The 19602-nt window shown below is 45.8% G+C and overlaps 1 protein-coding gene and 1 long non-coding RNA gene across 3 annotated transcripts in view; one reads left to right on the top strand and one right to left on the bottom strand.

The window, feature by feature from the left end:
* Positions 1-18: 18 nt before the first annotated feature.
* On the top strand, positions 19-293 carry LOC127602321 (uncharacterized). The gene is made up of 2 exons (XR_007962744.1): positions 19-200; positions 253-293. It is a non-coding gene; the product is annotated as an uncharacterized LOC127602321 (long non-coding RNA).
* The window catches only part of mtmr3 (myotubularin related protein 3), a 36911-nt gene continuing 17535 nt past the window's right edge, over positions 227-19602 (bottom strand). Inside the window, exons 11-21 of one of the 2 annotated variants that reach the window (XM_052068192.1) lie at positions 19395-19526; positions 19169-19280; positions 18084-18279; positions 17754-17939; positions 14872-15042; positions 14049-14194; positions 11634-13188; positions 11452-11562; positions 7931-8019; positions 6230-6256; positions 227-1319 (exon numbers count right to left, since the gene is read on the bottom strand). In XM_052068192.1, coding sequence (XP_051924152.1) covers positions 1160-1319; positions 6230-6256; positions 7931-8019; positions 11452-11562; positions 11634-13188; positions 14049-14194; positions 14872-15042; positions 17754-17939; positions 18084-18279; positions 19169-19280; positions 19395-19526 — 2885 coding nt within the window. In that variant the 3' untranslated portion in view covers positions 227-1159. The remainder of the gene's footprint in view (positions 1320-6229; positions 6257-7930; positions 8020-11451; positions 11563-11633; positions 13189-14048; positions 14195-14871; positions 15043-17753; positions 17940-18083; positions 18280-19168; positions 19281-19394; positions 19527-19602) is intronic. The other variant, XM_052068193.1, reaches the window with a different exon arrangement.

Raw genomic sequence — 19602 nt, 5'->3', positions numbered from 1 at the left:
TATCATACATACACATTTCTGTAATTGTCAAAAGAAAAGCAAAAGAAAAACAAAAACGTTTTTTGGTGACTAATTCAGTGAGAAACTATTCTCTGTTTCTAATCCTTTGTACTTAAATGCTATAGCTGTATCTGAATATATTATTGTATTCTATGTCTTTTTTTTTTTTTTTACAAAATAATGACCATGTGCACGAGGAGGTCATTGAATGACTTGACAGGCAGCGAAAATAATGACCATGTGCACGAGGAGGTCATTGAATGACTTGACAGGCAGCGAGGACCATTCTGTGAGCTCCGAGTCAAAAGTAGGAAAATCAAAATGCTGTCTTCGGCTTGTCCATTCAGAGGTGCGCGCCCGGTGCCTTAATTAACGGAGTTGGACAGCCCGCTGTGATCGCACAAGATCCTTCATCTTCTTCAATCGGTGCTTATTTGACGGGGAGGAAATTACTTCAGTGGTACTTTTGTTAATTGAGCCCGCTGACGATAACGAGGCCAGTTAAGGCCGAGTGGATGATTGTCTTTTATTGAAGTTGTATTCAAAGGCAGTCCAAATGAGTGATCATGAATGATCCACTCATGATGATCCTGCCCGCGAGTCTCAATTCCAAATCGACGACAGGACATTTTGACTTGATTTCCAGAGCTCTGACTGTGAACGGTGTGCCAATCAATTGTTCCTATTCATCATGTTGAAGATTCTTACACAATTCACACCACATTCTTCTCTTGAGCACCCAGCAGCAACCAAAAACAAGTCCAGGCCCCGGCCCAGAAAAGACGGGAAGTGTGCAAAAGCGGCGTGGGTGGGTTGGTGGGGAGGGGTCAATGACTGAAGTGGATTGAAGCCCCTCGACTAAAGAACATGCGGCAGGACTCCCGTTTCCTCCCGGTCCGAGGCACCAGGAAGTCCATTCTCGCTCCTCGGTGCGCGGCCACTGAGCTCGCCGCCGCCACCGTGTGGCCGACGAGGGACTTGCTCCAACACGCCCCCCACTTTGCAAAGCTAAGCGCACCGAGCAACCGTGCCACCGCAAGGACACGTTCCGGTCCACTTCTGCTGCACATACACACACATACACGCACACAGTCTACGGGACATTCTGTTGTGGTGGTGGTGCCCTCCTTTACGCCAACATCCGCCTCCTCCCCGAGGCTCAGTTGGAGCTGGCTGCGATAGGTTTGTCCAGAGGCGACGAGCTGAGCCGGAGGCTGCCATAACAGTTCTTGCACACACGGCTGGGCTCGAACAACTGCTGGCTCGGCACCGGGATTTTCTGGTCGCAGCAGCTGGCGCAGAACACATTACCGCAGTTCCTGTGGCGGGGGAGACGACAACAGTCAGCGCTGGATTCTCAACATACACACACGTTGTGCACCTTCCACATCAGTGGCAACAGGTTAAGGTTAATGGACATTCCGTCATTTAACAGAAGAGGATTTTTATCGCTTTTCCTGTCAGCATACACGGCTTGCATAGATAGTTTAGCAAAGATAGATTGGTAATTAACAGCACATCGTTTTCACACAAATACAATTGGATCCTTTCCGACAGAACTGCTGATGATCTGTGACTCTGGTTCACTCTGGAATTTCATGAGCTGCACGACTGGAGGCTTCTCAACATTCTGTCGGCACATCGAATAAGGCCCATCTCATGGAATACTAAAATATCACTCTTCTATATCAAATTCCATAGCATTACAACTGCAATGAGAAACACACACTTAAATTGTGGCCTAAGATGCCATGTTTGAATTAATGTTGGGTCCATCGGCCACTTCAAAATTAAACTATGCCTCAAAACGTCTCAGAGGTCTTAATTAGACAACGAATCACAGCAGAACTCAACTAATTACTTCCTGACGGTAATAAATGAATATAGGATTAATAAATCACAATGTGAGCAGGCATAAAGGGCCCTCATAGACCTGGCACGGTTGGGGTACTGGCACATTGGGATTTTCACACACTGGATTTGGAATTTTGGAAAATGAAGTACATCATCAGACTAAAAGCTAGGTTGATAAAATATGACCTCTATAAAGTGCCAAAATATGAAAATGGCCAACATCGGGTTGAGGTTGAAATCGGTCTCCAAAGACTATCTGTAGGTCTTGGGCTGTTACATTTGCCTCCAACTATCGGAAGATCTTGGTGAAATGTTCAACCAGGGCTGTTTGGCCTGATGTGTAGTTTTATATGTCACCGCAAATGTTAAGACCGTCAAAATTAGTCAAGCTTGTAGCAGCAGCAACAATTGTTCATGCCATCCTTGATGGAATACGCAGCCAACATTGTGAGGCCAACTTCCAAATAAAATCTTTTCAACTAAACTACATGAATGCCTCATGGCTGATTTGACTGCTTTTTCGTGTCGCTGTAGTTGCAGCATTTCACAAACTGTTGCCACCAACATCAACAGCACGTCGCCCCGAGATAAAGTTCAATCGCTAATTAAAGACACTAAAAAGACAAACGTAGTTCCCGTGCTATAAGCCCCCCCTAAAAGCATTCAATTTTCTCAAAAGCCGACAGTGCGCCTTATAATCCGATGCACCTTATAGATCATGATATGACATATCATCAAACTCAGGTCCCGGAGGGCCACTGTCCTGCATGTTTTCCAAGTCTCCCTGTTGCAACACACCTGATTCAAATAAACAGGTTCGATGACAGGCTTCCGCAGAGCTTGCTGATGATCTGATCATTTGAATCAGGTGTGTTGCAACAGGGAGACTTGCAAAACATGCAGGACAGCGGCCCTCCGGGACCTGAGTTTGACGCCTATGTTATATATGATATGGTTTAGTATTCTGATTTCTTGGATGTCATATTTTAAATGTTCTGTAAAGCACTTTGTTTCAGCTGCAGCGGTTGTGAAAGCTCTATATAAATAAAGCAGTGTTGTATTGTATTTCCTTGAACATACCTCCATCTAGTGGATGCATAACGCAACCGCAGCCAGTATTGTAGCTTCTATTCTATGTGCATTATAAAGCGGTGGGCCCTATATATGAGAACAGCTTTAAACCAGGCCATTCATCGAAGGTGTGTTTTATACTCTGAAGCGCACTATCGTGTGGAAAATACGGTCCTTCATTACATTGACATTGTATAACGGCACCAGTTGGCAGCATTTAGCGATGCTAAGTGAGCAAGATGGCGAGAGCTGCCGGATTATTTTTCAAAAGCACTTTAGAATCAGCATGTATTGTATTGTATTGCATAGTTGCCGTTCCTACTGATCAGTTGTCCAAGATCTCATTTCCTATAAAGTTTCTACAGATGAAAATAGTGTGCTGCTAAGCACAGTTGACATTTAGTTTTAAAAGGTTCATTATCTAAACATGAAAAGCACTTGGCCAGACATTAATTTTTGGAAAACCTGATTTCCAAAGGCTTTGCAAGACCTTAATTACAGGTGTGGGAAATGTGCTTAGTTTTTAACCTGAATTTAAAAGCAATTACACTTAAGTGGCATGTTTTGAATCATTACCCAATCATATTATTCGAGTATCGCTGGTCAACAAATATTTTGGTGCCAAGAAACTGTCAAAGGTTTTAAGGTATTTTGAGTCGCTGAATCTGCAAACAGGCTTGTTTTATTCCAAATTGGCTCTTGTTTTTGAAATCTTCAATCATATATTTAACAAAAGTGTTAAAATTACATACATTTTGACACTGGTATCCTCTTTATGTTACAACTTTGGAGCTGTATCCGTCTAAGAATGTCCACGTTATCATTTCTTCTTTTTTTTTTATAATGAAATCTCATGACAGACGGCAATATGCAAATCACGTTTCAGGTGAAAAATCAAGCAAACTGTCATCAAATTTGGAAATGTTGGTAGCAAACGAGCTTGTTAGACTTTTATTGGAGAATAAACGAAAAGCATGTTTGATATCCTGAAATCAATCTCACTGTCCAAAATCCAAAAATCTCACTAAAATTACAGCCAATTAAAAAAAATAAAATGGATGCCATTTTCTGCTTCAGAAGCCCAGTATTACTTATAAATCAAAATATAATTCGCACTCAAAAAAACAACAAAAAAATGTTGGTCAACATAAATGATGCTAGCAAACTAGAGACCCATATTATACACAAGTACAGAGGGGGAAAACGCCAACTGCTTTTTAACGCATTCAGTACCAGCCAATTTTGGACCAAGTCTTAAAAGACGTTTAAAAACGTCTTTGGGAGTGAATGAGTTAAGGGTGTTTTTTTTTTTTTTTGAAGGGGGGGGGGGGATTATTAGACAGGGGTACGTGTTATACACGAGATTTTACAGTAGACTTTGAGCTGACATAACTGCATCAAGCCTGAAGGGTCCTCTTCACTGTTAAGCGGGTGAACTTCAGTGGTGATCCTGATGCTTCACCTCCACACACCAGGGTAGCGGATGCCATTCAATACTCACTAAGTGATATTTTGTCTCCTATACACTGGAAGCCGATAAAACAAATGGCGGCAAATTGGAAAAGTTTTGACATGCTGAGGTCCCGATGGAAGACCAGGATCACGCTGGGGCTCTTGACCATTCCGCTTGGAGCGACTTAACACCTATTTTGCTCTCCTGATTATTGCACCCCAAGGCAGGGGTTAGTAAGGTTAGAGCACAGCACCAGTGCTGGCTGAGTGGCAGGTTGGAGCAGCATGCCGCCAGGGTGTCCGCAATGACGGTGGTGGAGGGACAGCGGCAGCCCACAGCCAATCACAGCTCATGGATAGCAAAACTGCTCACATTCACAGCCAACGAATAAAAATGTCCCCGCAGCAATCACACTCAAATCGGTTTCTCTTGGGAACTGCACACAAGGACAGAATAAAAGGGCAAACGGATGCAGTGAGGGGTGGAAGGAGAAGGGTGAGGGACTAATTGGGACGACAGTGAACCCCCGTTCTTTCGCATCGCCATTGTATCTGTGATTTTTATGTGACAATTTTTTTAAAAAGGGGTTTTTATCGTACTCTCGGGGCGTCATGACGGTTGACTGGTTAGCACGTCCACCTCATAGTGCACGGAGTCCAGGATTTGAATCCGGACTCCGACCTTCCTGTGTGGAGTTTGCAGGTTTGCAGGACGTCACCTTGTTTTCATATCTGAGTAATAAAATGCTTTTCAAACACGAAAAAAAGAACGACTTGAAGTCAAACAAATATCAAACATTTGTTTGATGTTACAGCTGCCGCTGTTGTGAAAGCGCAATATAAATCAGCATGTATTGTATTGTATTTGTGTGACAGGTTTGAAAGTTGAAGAGCAAGTTATTTCCAAAACATCTCCTTACATATATGTGGCACTTTGAAAAATATTTTACTGATTTGACTGTTCTGTCCTGGTTCGCACGCCGGCCTCATAGTGCAGAGGTGCAGGGTTCGATTCCGGCTCTGGCCTCCGCCTTCCGTCAGAAGTCAGCTGGGATAGGCTGCAGCACGCCTGCGAGCCTCGTGAGGATCAGCGGCTCACAATGGATGGATGAATGGATTTTCTAGTACTCGATACAAATCAGCAAAGTCTGAATTTAGCCTCCAGTATAGTACCACGTAGTGGGTAGCACTGAACTCGAGTGGATGTCGATGCAGCGCAAGTAAGAGAAGAGACGAGGAGCAGAAAATGACCCTAACAAAGCCGCTGTCTTTCCCACAGAGCAAAGCAAAGAGAAGACATGTGAATAATGTTGCACTGTATGGTTTGGTTTAACATTTCAGTGTTTAAGCATGTAATGGTTTAATCTTTTGTTGTGAAACTGCTGCATGTGTGTTCAAGTAGCATTTTTTGGAGGAATTGTGATTAATGTACCATGATAGCGAGAGTCATTTCAGTTAACCATTAATGGGGAAGTCAAGGCAAAAAGATAAAAGATTTCCCACAGATATGTTCTGTGTCACTTTTAACATTGCATTCTGATTAATATTAAGCTGTTATTTATTATTTTGCCATACCCAGACAACAGGTGAGCCGCGATGTTAATAAACGTGATGACTAAGGGAATAATTTTGAAATGTTTGTTTTTATAAATTTGTTTCAATACATTTAAATGAGTTGAAGGCCTGTGAGTGGGGTAAAACTAAAAAGTGGTTTGATTTGGCTGTGGGTGAGTGTGGAATGTATTTCCCGCGATAAATGAGGGTTCACTGTAGAAGGGAAGGTGTGCGATGCCAGGCTAGGGTGGAGTGAGGTGGGGAGAGGGGGGGGGGGGGCAGAGGAGCCGGATCTCACCAGACCTCCTGGACAGGCTCCCTGCCACTGTAGAGGAGAAAGGTAGACAATAGAGAAGAGCTGCCTGAACAGGGAGGACAACAATGACACACTACAAGTACAACGTGCCTCATGGATCAACCGCCTGCCACAGACTTTCAAAGACAACATGGAAAGTTTTGGCACATCAAATGATTTTGAATCGGTGTCAAGACGTTGTGTCCAGCACAGTGTGCATAGATTCCAAAGGTTCACGATGGTAAAATGGAGCGGAGGACACTATCGCAATGAAACTGATGCTCACCTTGAAAAGAACCATGTGACAAGTACTAATTCGTAGTAAAACAGCAAGTACAAAAAAAAAACAACTATTTATTTCTAAGGTCACTCAGCATTTTCAAAGAAAGCTTATCACTAGTCAATTTCCCCATTGTGGGACGAATAAAGGATATCTTATCTTAGTCAAATGTGAGCACATTAAACCTACACTTGCAATGCTAATGATTGACTTGATGAAGCAATTTTTGATCATTTCATCATGTAGACTTGATTTCACTACATGGGTTTAACCATGGGTCCACTTTTTTATTTTCTTTAGTTTTTAAAAGCATTATAATGCAAAGAACAATAATAACATCCCACATCTGTCTAAATAAAGAAACTCTCCCACAAAAATGACTTATTTATTTCAAGTTGAGTAATTTGTATTTGAGGAGCTTTAAATACATTTCTAATGCCATTTAATCCAATGTAAATCATAAATAGCTGGCGTCGGGCTGAAACCTCCTGACGCAATTGAACGAAATGTAATACTTTTTCCAAAGTCTATACTATTGGTCAGTCCACACATAAAGGTTAGGCTGGCTGATAATTTATTCTCAATATGGATTGCAATAGTCACATGAAGAATATAAAATGACTGATTAATTTGTTTAAACTCAGACGCCAGTATTGTGCATGCTGTAGGCAGGGACTACAGTGTGGCATCTGATTTGTGCCACGGTTAAAAGCATCTGCAGAGTTTGAGCACAAAAGCATGTTGAGTGCAGCCGAGTCCCACGGCCGCTCAACTTCCGACTGCAGACACGAATCAGAAGAAGCTGACCCAACGAAAAAGTGGCATCTTATGCGTGTGCATGAGACCTACACATGCAGTATGGCATAACTTTGTAAAAATAAATTACCAGTCAATTCAGTAACTCTTGCAATAAGGTTATACTGCACGCACTATCCCGAGTAAATTCCTTCGGAGGGATACGCAGTGCAAAAGTAAAAGAGTTCCCTGTCTTTTAGCCGATTCCACCCACCCCTCAGCATTGCACTCAAGTCAAAATTAGGCAAGTCAAACAAGAACGGCCTCATGGTCCCTTCCTGGCACCACTGGCAATTATGAGCCCGCTTTAGAGGTTACACTAAGTAGTCCTAAAACGGGTGGCCAAATGCAATACGTACAGAAAATATTACTGCGGTTAGCGACACTTACTTTTCATGAACACTGCATAAAGGTTAAATTAATAAATCTATCAATGCTACTGCTTTCGGGTAGCGTCTTCCATAAATAAGCATTTCTGGTGCCTTGCTGGAGGAGCAACTTTGCATATTAGACTAACATTGAAAAAAAGTACATTCCTTGAAAATGAAATTCACTACCAGCTATTTTTAACGGAATTTTCCATTGTAATAGTTTTGCTTTAGTATTGCTTGGTTCTTCTCCGTGTTTACCTGCAGTGATGCTTCCTGGTGGCGAGCCAGAACCTGCTCTCACAGCCGTAACACTGGGCAGCCAAATGATCAGGGTACCAGCGGGTAACCTGAAAAGAAGCACACCAAACTTTCTTTCCATTGACAAAAATAGAGCTGAATGAATTTAGCTACACTGAACACACACCAACACGACTGAACTAGACAGGACTGAAAAACTGCACAAATTACAGTTGACAGTCAAAAGTTACGGTAGCATTTTGGGACACAGCATCCCGGGCAGCACTGAGCTCCACTGAGAGAGATGCCCCGTAATTAACAGCAGGAAGAGGCAGAGAAAGTTTTCCAGTAAGTGATGAAGATATTTTAACAGAGCAGCGATAACAGTGGGTTCTGACAAGTGTTTAATTTTTGGGTGCGGTAGAAGCAGTAGACGGCCAGCTTTTCCTTGTAGTCTGGCGGATGTTGCTGCACCTCTGTCCATCCTTACCCGGATAGATAGATGGTGCCTTTTTATAAAATGAAAGCACCGAGCACCATGGATAAATTGATCTTGAATTCTCTTACGGCTGCTCGATTCCCATGGTCCTCCGCATCACTGATAGCTTCCAGTTTAAACTGTGTTTCTTCATAGGTGCCGTTTTTGGGATGTTGTTTTGCACAATGCATGTACTATATATAAACACCTACTGGGGGCATGGTTATAGTGTCCGCTTTCACGCCCACTCTTCCCACTTTAACGTCCACATTGCCGTCCTCAGTTACGTCTGCCGTTCCTCTGTACCAGCAATGCGTCAGCACAACATCATCTAAGTCGCACAACAGTGTTCATTGATTTTGGAACTCAGTGCAATCACAAGTCGACCGCATTATTTGGCGCTCCATCCATTTTGGAGAAAATTTGAGACCTATGTGTCATATGGTTGTGAAAATACAGTACTTTCTTGACACTCACTCTGCCAACTTCCACCCCCCCCTTTTTTTTTTCAAACTACTCGTGGGCCATGCCAAATGTCATTTTTAATATATGCCACGGGCCACTGAAAAATGGATGTTTGGTGGAACCAAAAGAAGGTTGTCTAACTAAGCTGTAGTAATAGTACCGTATTTTCACGACTATAAGGCGCCATTAAAAGTCTTAAATTTTCTCCAAAATGGACAGGACACCTTATGGTGCGGAGCGTCCTTTGTATGCGCTGAGTTCCAAAATCTGACTGACAGCCGACACGCTGTTTATATAGAGAAAAGGCGGAAGTGACTGTGGCCAGGCATGCGGGAAAGAAGTCGGCCAATCAGGGAAGGGTGGGCGTGTACATATACGGACGGAGAGAGAGAGAGAGAGAGAGAGAGAGAGAGAGAGAGAGAGAGAGAGAGAGAGAGAGAGAGAGAGAGAGAGAGAGAGAGAGGGGACAGGCAAGCTGGGGAGCAGTCCGCCAATTGTGAAGGGTGGGCGTGTAAGTGGACGCTAAAGGGACGCCGCAAGCAGGTACCAACACCTGTATAGAGTGTGGCAATGTGCATTGTTGCAAAACAACTCCGGTTTTGGTTTCTAAGAACCCCTGAAAATAAATTTGACAAAGAGACATGCCTACGAAGCTCAGTTCAAACTTAAAGCCACCGGTTATGCTTTTGGCATGCGTGCCCATCTCACAGCAGCGGTGAAAAAACAAGTCAAGCAAATGAACTCTGAGCTTGCCGTTATTCCCGGAGGCTTGACTAAAGAACTCCAACCGCTGGACATCGGCATCAACCGAGCGTTCAAAGTAAAGTTGCGAACAGCATCGGAACAATGGATGATCGATGGCAAACACAACTTTACAAAGAGTGAGAGGCAGCGCTGGGCGAGTTACGCCACAATACACAACGACGAGAGGGAACGCGGCGTTTTTGATGGATTACGGTACTTGCACAATTGTTCAATTCTTTCTACACACACACGCGCTGCCACCATGTTTCGCTCTGTTCTTTACTTTCAAATGTGGGAAAGCTTCACACGAGAGAAATGTTGACTTTGCCGTTGCTGCTCCTTCTTTCCGCTCGGCAATGCGTAGCAACTCACACTATCATGTGATGCGTTCAATGACAGTGCACTGGGATGTGCAGTCCTCTGCTTCTGATACAGAGGATGAGGACTTTGATGGATTTCTGGGTGATGATTGATCGAAAAACGTGAGAACAATGTACGATGGCTAAATAAAATGCACCCGAACTCAGTTCTGCTTTTGTTGCCTTTTTAAAAACGTGTTTTTAGCTTGTATCTGTTTGTCTTGGCATGCTACCGTATGCTTCAAGCTAACGTGTTAGCGTCGAATAGTCGGTGTAAATATGGTAATTGTTTTTTTTTTCAGAGGATGAAGAACATACGCCAGTGAGTATTGATGAATGTTCCTTCTGTGTATGTTGCTACAGTGTGTGTTCAAATATCAGCGATATGTCTGAACATTTGGTGAGTCTATCTTCGGCATTGATCAAAAAATGTTCCCATTACGCTAGATGATTAAGACAGTTTATGTGGTTTGGTTTAATACACAACATGTAATTGCATGGGCGGCCTGATAGTCCAGTGGTTAGCACGTCGGCTTCGCAGTGCAGAGGTACCGGGTTCGATTCCAGCTCCGGCCTCCCTGTGTGGAGTTTGCATGTTGTCCCCGGGCCTGCGTGGGTTTTCTCCGGGTGCTCTGGTTTCCTCCCACATTCCAAAAACATGCGTGGCAGGCTGATTGAACACTCTAAATTGTCCCTAGGTGTGAGTGTGAGTGCGAATGGTTGTTCGTTTCTGTGTGCCATGCGATTGGCTGGCAACCGATTCAGGGTGTCCCCCGCCTACTGCCCGAAGACAGCTGGGATAGGCTCCAGCACCCCGCGACCCTAGTGAGGATCAAGCGGCTCGGAAGACGAATGAATTAATGAATGTAATTGCATTGACCATCTGCAAGAAAGTACAGTATTTGTCTTTCTTGGTCACATTTTTCACAACCGGTTTGTTCAGTTCATTAACATCATCTAATACTTAAAACTTACAATTTCGACGGCTTGTATTTCCAAAAACTTACTTCAACTGGGAATCAGAAATGGCAAGAACCTTTTTGGAGAGCTGTGGAAGCGTAAGGTTTATTTTCATTTCCTAAAATTTACGTTAAACAACGTCTCTCAGATATTGACAGTGAGAAAGTGAGAATAATTGCAAAGATAGACTTTTAAAAAATTGTTTTAATACGTTTGCGGGTGTGTATTAATATTTCTAAAATGTGCAGGAAGCGTATTCCGATTAATAATTTATTTGTTTTTTCAGTGGTCTCCCTATCGTGTGTCGCAAATTTTCACACGTCAGTCTGGAATGGATCCCCAGCGATAGAGGTTAACTGTAGTGGAAAAACCATCCACACTGTGTGACGCGACTGAGTAGTTCAGTCATGTCGCTCGGTGGGCAGCTGGTTTCAGGAATAGAACCCAAACATTTGATTTAAAGTCAGGAAAAAGTGAAGAGTATGAACAGACTTGATGAGCTGTGCTAGTCCAAAAACAAACGTGGTGAGACCCACCTCAGTGTCCTGCTTGTCCACCTGCTCCCAGCTGGCTTCGGAGAACAGCTCTGTGCTGCAGCGTGACAGACAGTTGGGGTCCATGTTGTATTCCGAGTCTGTTATCAAGGTCTGTGAGAAAGAGACCTCAGTCTTTTTAACGAGTCGGCTACCGCTTGATGGTCCAATCACTAGCTTCTTACCACATCATCTCCCCCGTTTCCGTTGACCCGATAGGAGCTGGTGTGCTGCTGATTTTCTAGGCGACTCCACAGTTCCTGTACCTGCTTCTTCAGCGTCTCCACTTCGATCTGGTGCCCAGCTTCAATCTGCCTAAGTCTTTGCTGGATGACATCTGTGTGCAGCATAAGCCCGTCGTCATCCAGGTGGCTGCGCGACGGCTGCTCTGGGCTGAGAGAGGGCCGGGCCAGTTGGGCGTGGCACCAACGTTGTTGCGAGCAGCTGCCTCTGTGGTGAAGAATTTGGGAGTTGCAACTTGCCGTGGACACCTGACGGCTCAGCAGGATCCGCTCCCCATTAGCTTTGACCCAGTGAGGTCCTCCGCAAGGTTCCCCGTCAGAACTGTCACTGTTACAAAGTCCGTCACGTGTGAGGTCAGCACTTGCATACTGAAAGGCACAGACAGAGGGTCGCTTGCTGCCCCCGTTGAAAGTTCTGATAAAGCTGTGTTCGTCAGTCTCCAGCACTTTGTCCTTCCTGGAGGGAGGCGGGGGGCCCTTGCCATTGCTGCAGGCCTGACGGCGCTGACAGACAGGAGGCTGCGCGGGGAGTTCAAACCTGCCGCAGACCTCCTCTGTTAAAGTCTCTGTGGAGCTTTCCATCAGTGAGGCCCTCTTCTCTGCCTTTTCCCCTGACTCTGACAAACCTCTGTCAGGGTCACAAGGAGGGCAATTTTCCTCATCGCCTTCAGTTTCCTCAGGTGACTGGTGAGCAAAGCCGTTCAGAGTTCTTTGAGCTGCGGGTGGCTTTGGCTCGCCTGAACTTGAGTCAAGGTATTCATGAGCGTGTTCCAGCTGTACAGAACAATTCTCCAGAGCCTGCTTTGTCATCAGATGTTTGAGTGTTTGGGCTTCTTCATCGCTCAGGTGCTGCACCTCTTCTGCTGCCGGTGCAGGAAGAGCAGAAGAATCAGGATTCTCTTCAGCCTCTGCACAACCATTTTCCAAATAGTGACCATTAGCCAGCACTTCATGCATCTCATTCTTGTTGACAGAGTGATCACCATCAACACCATTATCATGATCAAGAGCATCAGTTCTTGAGCCTGTCTCCTCCTCTACAACAGCTGTGTTAATGACGTGGGTGACAGCAGCACTTCCAACTCTCTGAGCATCTGCTTCCATGTCCTCCTTAGTAGCTTCTTGAAGAATGTTCTCCATCTGGCCCGCGGCCACACCCACCGCCACAGACAGTTCCGCCTCCTCAGCTTCCTCTTGAGTTGTTGCAGAGTGCATGAAGGATGCCTCAGCCAACTCAGAGTATGACTGCTGGGGATCCGGGCTGGCATCCAGCTCAGAGTCTACTCTGTTTGCGTAAAGGCCTAATCCATTACACTGCACATCATGATCCTGGTCTCCACCTTCATCTGGCCCGACTGCCATGTTGAGGTCCAGAGAGCGCCGGTGGTCCTGCCACTTCTCATTGAGGCTTGGGTCGCTGGAGCGGCGGTTAGGAGCCAGTGAACTTCCCAGCTCACAAGCACTTGGCAAATTATCGAAGGAGCGCGTCTTCGTACATCTAAAAGGGAAACACGCAAAGACTTTTAGAACACAACTGCACATGAACATTCCTGATGAAACTTGTTTTAATCCACATTAAAGTTCGTACACCATGAAACCCATTACTATCAGAAGCTAGCAACAAAAAAATGTCATAAAAGACAAAACATTTATTCCAACTCAAAATGATTGAGAATATAAAATCCAAAGCTTTAAATCCAAGCTTTAAAGTTCTTGGGGTCTGTCCACTAACGCTGACATCAAGATAAAATATATTGTATTTTCACAACCATAAGACCCACGTAAAAGTCTTACATTTTCTCCAAAATGGATGGGGCGCCTAATAACGCAGGTAGCCTTGTGTATGCACAAAGTTCCAAAATCTGTGAATGCTGTTGTGTGACTTCGATGAGGGGACTGACTGATGTTGTGTCGACATGTTGCTTATTTGGAGCATGCGGGTGTTTAAGTGGGAAGGGTGGGCGCTAAAGGCATGCCCCCACTAAGTGTATATGGTACATGCATTGTGCAAAACATCTCAAAAATGGCACCTATGAAGATTGTAGTCGTTGAAAAGTCCAAGTCTCCAGTGGCGCTTTATACTAGTAATGTATATTCATAAAAATTTTCAGGTGTGAACGAATATTTGGTTAAGAAACAAGTTAATAGTATGACAATCGGAATAAATCCCTGTTGCTTTTTCCTGATGGCATTACAGCTGTCAAAAGACATGAAATAATCACGCAGTGTGTGACTGTGAAGGCCTCACGAGAGCAAAATGGGCAAAGAAGAGGTGTCGGCTTCGGGCGCCCTCGACTGGAGTTTCTTTTACATGAGATAGGAAGTGGAGGGGTTCTGTTCCCAGCGTGCCAGGCTCACCTGCCCAGAGGTGCCTCTTCGGAGTTGCTGCCAGGCAAAGGATATGGCGCACAGGAATCTTCAGAAGGGGTGGTAGGGGACGAGCTGGGCAGGTAGACTGCGGTCCATAGCATCAGATTGCGCACATGACACACAGGGTGGAGAACCTGCAAAAAAATAAATAAATAAAAAATTAAAAAAAATTAAGAATAGTTACGGCTGGGTAGAAATGGAAATGATCGTTACAAAATGCTCGGTCATCTGGGATGAACTCTGAGTCAAGCCACATTGAGAGGACCATATGAGCTGGCTCAGGCATCTTGTTACGATGCTTCCTGGATGGTTCTCGGGTGAGGTGCTTCGGGCATGCCCCGCTAGGAGGAGGCCCCGGTGACAACCCAGGACACGCTGGAGAGACTCTGTCTATTGGCTAGCTTGAGATCGGTTTGGTTTTCTCCCAGAAGATCTAGACAAAGTGACTGGGGAGAGGGAAGTCTAGGAATCTTTGCTCAAACTGCAACCCCCATGACCCGACCCCGGGGAAGCGCAAGAAAATAGATGGATAATATATCTGTAGTTGCTTCTGTAGTTAATGCACGGGGGGGGGGGCTTGTAACATGACAAATAAAGCACAATATAGTAGGGGTGGAAAACTACATAATAATTTCGGAAAAATATCACTGACATTTGCTTTTACTTTAAGCGCATTAAAAATAAAAAATAAAAAGACTAAAATCAAAAATCTGATTTTTGTGGGGGGAAAAAAAGGCCAACCCCAGTTCAAGTTTATGGACTATTTGAGATAACACTGTTATGTTAGGAGTGCGCCACGTAGTGTACATACAGTCTCGGAGTGTGAGGAGTACAGCATGTTCCTCAGTGTGCGGTTGGCAGGTCTCAGCAGGGACCACACTGAGCATGTCCTCTCTTGAACATGTCGGTCTTCCCTCTCTTTGCCGCTGTTACCCAGGAAAGTGCCGAAGAGACAGGAGTATGCATGTTGCACCAGCTTCACCTGCATACACACACAATTTTATCTATAAATATGTTGAGACTTGCGACCACACATCAGGAATGACAAGAGCGGGGGCCACAGAAGTGCTAAATAAATATCTAAATATATTAGGTGTTAAGATCTTTCTGACTTTTATTATTTTAATCCATCAACCAAAATGTATGAATGACTTCACTGAATCTCCACAACGCTCAACCAGCTATTTGTGGAATATGACTGGAATATATAGTCGGACTTGCCTCCACACACAGCCTAGGTTCTGGTACCAGTCCTCCCTCTCGAGAGGGGTTGGACTCTCTTTCACTCTGGAGTTGCTCACTGTGAGAGGCGCAGAGCAGGTGTGGGCATACTTATTGCCCCCCGGCTCAGTGCCTGTACATTGGGGTTCACACCGGTGGACGAGAGGGTTGCATCCCTCCGCCTGCGGGTGGGGGGGACGGGTCCTGACTGTTGTTTGTGCATATGCACCAAACAGCAGCTCAGCATACCCACCCTTTTTGGAGTCCTTGGCGGGTGTGCTGGAGAGTACTCCTGCTGGGGACTCCCATGTTCTACTGGGGGACTTCAATGCTCATGTGGGCAATGACAGTGAGACCTGGAGGGGTGTGATTGGGAGGAACGGCCCCCCCGATCAGACCTCGAGTGGTGTTTTGTTATTGGACTTCTGTGCTCGTCACGGACTCTCCATAACGAACACCTTGTTCAAACATAAGGGCGTCCACATGTGCACTCGGCACCAGGACACCCTAGGCCGTAGTTCGATGATCGACCTTGTGGTCGTGTCATCGGATTTGCGGCCGCATGTTCTGGACACTCGGGTGAAGAGAGTGGCGGAGCTGTCAACTGATCACCACCTAGTGGTGAGTAGGCTCCGATGGTGGGGGAAGATGCCGGTCCGTCCTGGCAGACCCAAACGTATGGTGAGGGTTTGTTGGGAGCGTCTGGCGGAATCCCCTGTCAGAAGGAGTTTCAACTCCCACCTCCGACAGAGCTTTTCCCATGTTCCGGGGGAGGCGGGGGACTTTCATCTCAAACTGCTTCAAACAACAAAGCGTGTGACGGAAAAGTGGTTAGGACTGCACGACTGTCCGTGTTTTATGTTATGTGTTGTGTTTATTATTTTACTTTATGTTAACTGTTTTGTAAAGCGCTTTGTTACAGCTGCCGCTGTTGTGAAAGCGCTATATAAATCAGCATGTATTGTATTGTATTGTATTGTATTGAGTCCGAGTGGACCATGTTCCGTGCCTCTATTGTTGAGGCGGCCAATCTGAGTTGTGGCCGTAAGGTGGTTGGTGCCTGTCGTGGCGGCAACCCTCGTACTCGCTGGTGGACACCAGCAGTAAGGGATGTCGTCAAGCTGAAGAAGGAGTCCTATCGAGCCTTTATGGCCTGTGGGACCCCAGAGGCAGCTGACGGGTATCGACTGGCCAAGCGGAACGCAGCTTTGGTGGTCGCCGAGGCAAAAACCCGAGCATGGGAAGAGTTTGGTGAGGCCATGGAAGCCGACTTCCGGACGGCTTCGAGGAAATTCTGGTCCACCATCCGACGTCTCAGGAGGGGGAAGCAGTGCACCACTAACACTGTGTACAGTGGGGATGGGGCGCTGCTGACTTCGACTCGGGACGTTGTGAACCGGTGGGCAGAGTACTTCGAAGACCTCCTCAACTCCACCAACACGTCTTCCTTGGAGGAAGCAGAGCCCGGGGACTCTGAGGTGGGCTCTCCTATCTCTGTGGTTGAAGTCACCGATGTGGTTAAAAAGCTCCTCGGTGGCAAGGCCGCAGGGGTGGATGAGATCCGCCCGGAGTTCCTCAAGGTTCTGGATGTTGTGGGGCTGTCCTGGTTGACACGCCTCTGCAACATCGCGTGGTCAACGGGGAGAGTGCATCTGGATTGGCAGACCGGGGTGGTGGTCCCTCTTTTTAAAAAGGGGGACCGGAGGGTGTGTTCCAACTACAGAGGGATCACACTCCTCAGCCTGCCTGGTAAGGTCTATTCAGGGGTGCTGGAGAGGAGGGTCCTTCAGGAAGTCGAGCCTCAGATTGAGGAGGAGCAGTGTGGTTTTCGTCCCGTCCGTGGAACAGTGGACCAGCTCTACACCCTTAGCAGGGTTCTCGAGGGTATGTGGGAATTCGCCCAACCAGTCTACATGTGTTTTGTGGACTTGGAGAAGGTGTTTGACCGTGTCCCTCGCGCAGTTCTGTGGGGGGTGCTTCGTGGGTATGGAGTACCGAACCCCCTGATACGGGCTGTTCGGTCACTATACCACCGATGTCAGAGTTTGGTTCGCATTGCCGGCAGTAAGTCGGAATCGTTTCCAGTGAGGGTAGGACTCCGCCAAGGCTGCCCTTTGTCACCGATTCTGTTCATAACCTTTATGGACAGAATCTCTAGGCGCAGCCGAAGCGTTGAGGGGGTCCGTTTTGGGGGCCTCAGTATTGCATCCCTGCTTTTTGCAGATGATGTGGTGCTGTTGGCTCATTCAAACAGGGCTCTCCAACTCTCACTGGAGCGTTTCGCAGCCGAGTGTGAAGCGGTTGGGATGAAAATCAGCACCTCCAAATCTGAAACCATGGTCCTCAGTCGGAAAAGGGTGGAGTGCCCGCTCCGGGTCGGGGGTTGCCCCCGCGACCCGGCCCCGGATAAGCGGTAGAAGATGGATGGATGGATGGATGGATGACTGGAATAATTCAGTTAGACATACGCACCAAGAAGGCCTCGTTAAACTCAAAGGAGCATGGAAATTGCCTCTGCAGCTGGTGAACACAGTCCAGCCATTGCAGGAAGACAGGACAGCGCTCATTAACATCCTCTGAGTTTTCACCATGGCCGCATCGGTCAGCAAACTTGTGGCCGAAGTCCAACCAGTCCATCTCAACCAAAACTTGGAAGCCCTACACAAAGATATGCACAGATCATATATAATGCAACTTTCTACACACACTTTACTTGAGATGAATGAATTTAGTCTTAACAGAATATAATAGTGGGAAAAAATGGAGGGCTCTCTATAGTGAGAATGGCATTTCCAGTTGTACCTCTATGGTGCGGTAGTATGGGTCAAGCAGCAACTTGGACAGTGCAACAATTTGAGGTGTCCGGTCCCAGCCGTCAGAGCAATGCACCAGAACAGGCCTTTGGTCCCTGTCCACTGCATTGACCACCAACAGGGCTGCCTTTAGCAGCAGGGACAGGTGTTGCAACCACTTTGTGCTCTCCAGTGCAGATAGCCAGCTGCAGGCAAACAGACAAGAGCAAAGACATCAGAGGACACATTATATTTGCAGAGTTTCTCCACTTTTATTTTTAAGATAAACAAACACATGTACATATTAAGACAACGATAACCCAACCAAAGCAGCACTCTCTGTTCATTATGTGCGTAAAGGCTGGAGGATAACATATATTTATTTCAGGCATTGTCAATGCGGTCGTGGCTCTGAGCCGACAAGCAGCATGTCCGCTACATTTCCTCCTTGTCCAAAGTGTATTTTGTGGCCTCAAAAGACCAAACGGCATTGCATCTTTTCCATCGAAAGTGGAGTCTCACTCTGTAGCTTTTTTTTCCCCCCATCGCAATATGGCTTTATTTTTTCTGGACCAACTCTAGTATAGATGCAATCAATTGGGCGTAGGTGTGTGTGTGCAGGAAGCTTTGTGCAGTCTAATCCAACATTTACACAGGTTAAAGTTGTCTAGTGATATGTTTAATGCAAAGGACAGCGTGTGCGCACACACACACACACACACACACACACACACACACACACACACACACACACGGCATGATGGACCCTAACATGAATGGAACAGAAAAATAACCTAATAACGTAACTAAAATTACCTTAGTGGGAGACCTGATACAAGAAAGCAGGGATGCACTTTTGTAGCATATAAGTTTAAAAAAAGTGCTTTTATGTAATTATTTTGAACCTGAAATTATTTTCATAAATATGATATATCTCTATCCAATTCAAGTCCTCACTGGAGTAATGTATGACTGATTCTGAGAAAGCAGAAGATTTGGAGACAAAAGTGAAGCAGAGCTGAGATATGCAGATGAAGTTGGGTTTTCGAGGTTTTACGCCATAGGGTGACAAAAATGTGACAAGGACAACCGTACTTTGTTGGATCCGGCATCTGTGTGCAGAGGAAACGTAGAGACTGGAAACTCTTGCGTATGGAGTGGATGTTGGCCATGCCCATGAACACCACCTCACAGTTGGGATAGTATTCTTTAACACGGGGCATATAAAAATGTCAAATTTAGGAAAGCAAAAACTCAAGAAAAATCAAGATGCAAAATGAGCTACTAAATCCACAGTTCACGGAAAAAAGATGAGGCGTACCAGGACATTCACAGCCTCCTCCCTTTGCCCTGTTGGCAACAGCGGCTGCGTAGGACCTGGCATCTAGAATCAGCAATTTGTGTGGCTGGATGGCCATTGTCTCCACTTCTGAGCTGTTGGTCATTGAGGACTCTGATACAGTCATAAACACATCAACGTTACATCTCAGGATAATTCAGGATATATTAAACACGGGGGGCTCTGTATG

Source organism: Hippocampus zosterae, chromosome 6, assembly GCF_025434085.1.
Source record: "Hippocampus zosterae strain Florida chromosome 6, ASM2543408v3, whole genome shotgun sequence".
In the NCBI taxonomy this organism is placed as follows: Eukaryota; Metazoa; Chordata; class Actinopteri; order Syngnathiformes; family Syngnathidae; genus Hippocampus; species Hippocampus zosterae.
Note: the sequence above shows the minus strand (reverse complement) of the source record. Positions and strands in the feature narration are given on the sequence as shown.